At 65.2% G+C, this 2,376-nt stretch overlaps 1 protein-coding gene across 1 annotated transcript; it reads left to right on the top strand.

Annotated features, from left to right (window-relative positions):
- Nucleotides 1-182: 182 nt before the first annotated feature.
- Nucleotides 183-2,002, top strand: SLC52A3 (solute carrier family 52 (riboflavin transporter), member 3; the record flags this gene model as incomplete). Its single annotated transcript, XM_008946967.1, has 3 exons — nucleotides 183-1,210; nucleotides 1,543-1,666; nucleotides 1,794-2,002. Coding segments are annotated over exons 1-3 (1,361 nt in total), but the record flags the coding sequence as incomplete, so codon positions are not given.
- Between the last annotated feature and the right edge of the window lie 374 nt (nucleotides 2,003-2,376).

Genomic DNA, 2,376 nt, shown 5'->3' with positions numbered 1-2,376 from the left:
CGTCCCAGGGATCATCGCCCGCGGGGAGCAGGGGGGTGCCTAGGGCATGCCAGGGGCAAAGGGGGGGCTGTGCCATGCCGGGGCGGGGGCGGCGATGCTCTCACAGGGGAGAGGGGGGGTCGGGTCTCACCCCACCACTGACAGACGCCTCTCCCCACAGCTGGGGGTCGCAGCCCGGAGCCATGGCGCTGCTCACCCACCTCCTCGCCTGCACCTTCGGCATGGGCTCCTGGGTGGCCATCAACGGGCTCTGGGTCGAGCTGCCACTGCTGGTGACGGTGCTGCCGGAGCAGTGGGACCTGCCCTCCTACATCACCATCATCATTCAGATGGCCAACGTGGGGCCGATCTTCATCACCCTCATGCACCGCTTTCGGCCCGGCCTGCTGAAGGAGGTGGCTGTTATCTACGTGGTGGTGTCCGTGGGAGTTTTGGCCTGCTTGCTCCTGGCCTTCCTCTGGGAATACACCTCCCCCATCGCCGGGAGGACCCATAGCACAGCCTTCCTGCTCCTCACCTTCTTCCTGGCCCTGGTGGACTGCACCTCCTCCGTCACCTTCTTGCCCTTTATGATGCAGCTGGAGCCCCAGTACCTGACCACCTTCTTCATTGGCGAAGGTCTCAGCGGGCTGATCCCTGCATTCATTGCCCTGGGCCAGGGCTCCGGCCTCTCCAGCTGTGTCAACCTCACCCGTGTTGTCAACGTCACCATGGGCAACGAGACCGTGGAGACCACCATCTCCCAGCTGGAGACCCGCTACCTCCCAGCCAGATTCTCCCCCCTGCTCTTTTTCCTTCTCATGACTGTGATGATGCTGGCCTGCTTGCTGGCCTTCTTCTTCCTCACCAGGCAGCCCAAGGTGTGGGAGCTCTCCCAGCAGAAGCTGTTTTCCAGCAGCATCATTCTGAGCTCATTTGAACAGATCCTTGACGAGGGAGATAGCTCAAGGCTGAACAGAGGCTGCCAGTGCCCAAAGGATGCCAAAGTGCCTGGGGACATCCTGCCAGAGAAGGTCTCCTACTCCCTGGCTATGCTCACCTTCATCTACCTCCTCATCGCCTGGGTATCTGCTCTGATGAACGGGGTCCTGCCCTCGGTGCAGTCCTACTCCTGCTTGCCCTACGGCAACACCGCCTACCACCTCACGGCCACGCTCAGCTCCATGGCCAACCCCCTCGCCTGCATCGTGGCCATGATCCTGCCCAGCAGGTGGGTAGCAGGGCACTGGGGTGCTCCCTGGGCACGTCTGCCCCAAGATCAGCCCCGGCTTTGCAACGGGGTTGTGGGGAGAAGGCATGGGGTGGGAGAGGCTCCGTGGGGTGCCTGTGCCCTGGCAGCAGAGACACCGGGGAGAGGAGAACGGAGACAGCACGGAGCTGGTCAGCCTGTGCCAGGGGTCTGTGCCCCTCACCAGGGATGGGCTGGCAGCGTGCCCCGGTGTCACGCAGGTCCCTTGCGAGTCTTCGGCCCTGCTGGGCACCACCACCATGGTGGGGACGGGCCAGCAGTGTTCCCTGATGTCACTGCCATGTCCCTTGCAGGTCCCTGACCCTGCTGGGCACCCTCACCGTGGCAGGGACGGGCTTTGGTGCCTACAACATGGCCATCGCGGCGATGAGCCCCTGCCCGCTGCTCCAGAACTCCCCGTGGGGCGATGCCACCATCGTAAGTCACAGGGTCCCTCTCGCCCGGGGAGGCCTCTGGGGCCACCCCTGGCTCCAGCCTCACCGTGGTGCCCCTTGAGCGGGGAGCTCCCTCGGCCCTGCTGACCGCTCTCCCCCCGCGCCAGCAGGTCCTCTCCTGGGTGCTCTTCACCGGGACGCTCTCCTACGTGAAGGTGATGGCCGGGGTGATCCTGAGGAGCCGCAGCCACAGCTCGCTGGTGTGGTACGGGGCGCTGGAGCAGCTGGGCTCCCTGCTGGGGGCCCTGCTCATGTTCCCCCTCGTCAACACCTACGGCTTCTCCAAACCCGCCGACTACCGCAGCCTGCAGTGCCCGGCGTGAGTGGGGCGGGTACCCCTGGACGAGCCCCTCCTGACAGCACGAACCCCAAAAACAGCGAGGACTTGGACTGGGAGGGGGCTGGGAAGCAGCGCTGGGATCGGGGAGGCTGTGGGCACATGTCCCCGCCGGGCTCTGACAGGTCACAGCCCGGTGGCTTTGTCCCCAGCCCGGGCACGGGATGTGCCCGTCGTGTTCAAAGCAATAGAAGGTGTTTGTTTGCTCAGCCCTTGGCCTCCCTGACCCTGCTGGCATAGTGCCGGTGCCCCCCCGCCCGGGCACTGCTCAGCTGGGGCCACACCCCGTCCCTGTCCCTGGGGGTCTGGTGCTGTTTGGATTCATACCCACAGAGCCCCCCCGTGGGTGGGCACAG

Source organism: Merops nubicus, unplaced genomic scaffold (genome assembly GCF_000691845.1).
Source record: "Merops nubicus isolate BGI_N331 unplaced genomic scaffold, ASM69184v1 scaffold24849, whole genome shotgun sequence".
Lineage (NCBI taxonomy): Eukaryota > Metazoa > Chordata > Aves > Coraciiformes > Meropidae > Merops > Merops nubicus.
Note: the sequence above shows the minus strand (reverse complement) of the source record. Positions and strands in the feature narration are given on the sequence as shown.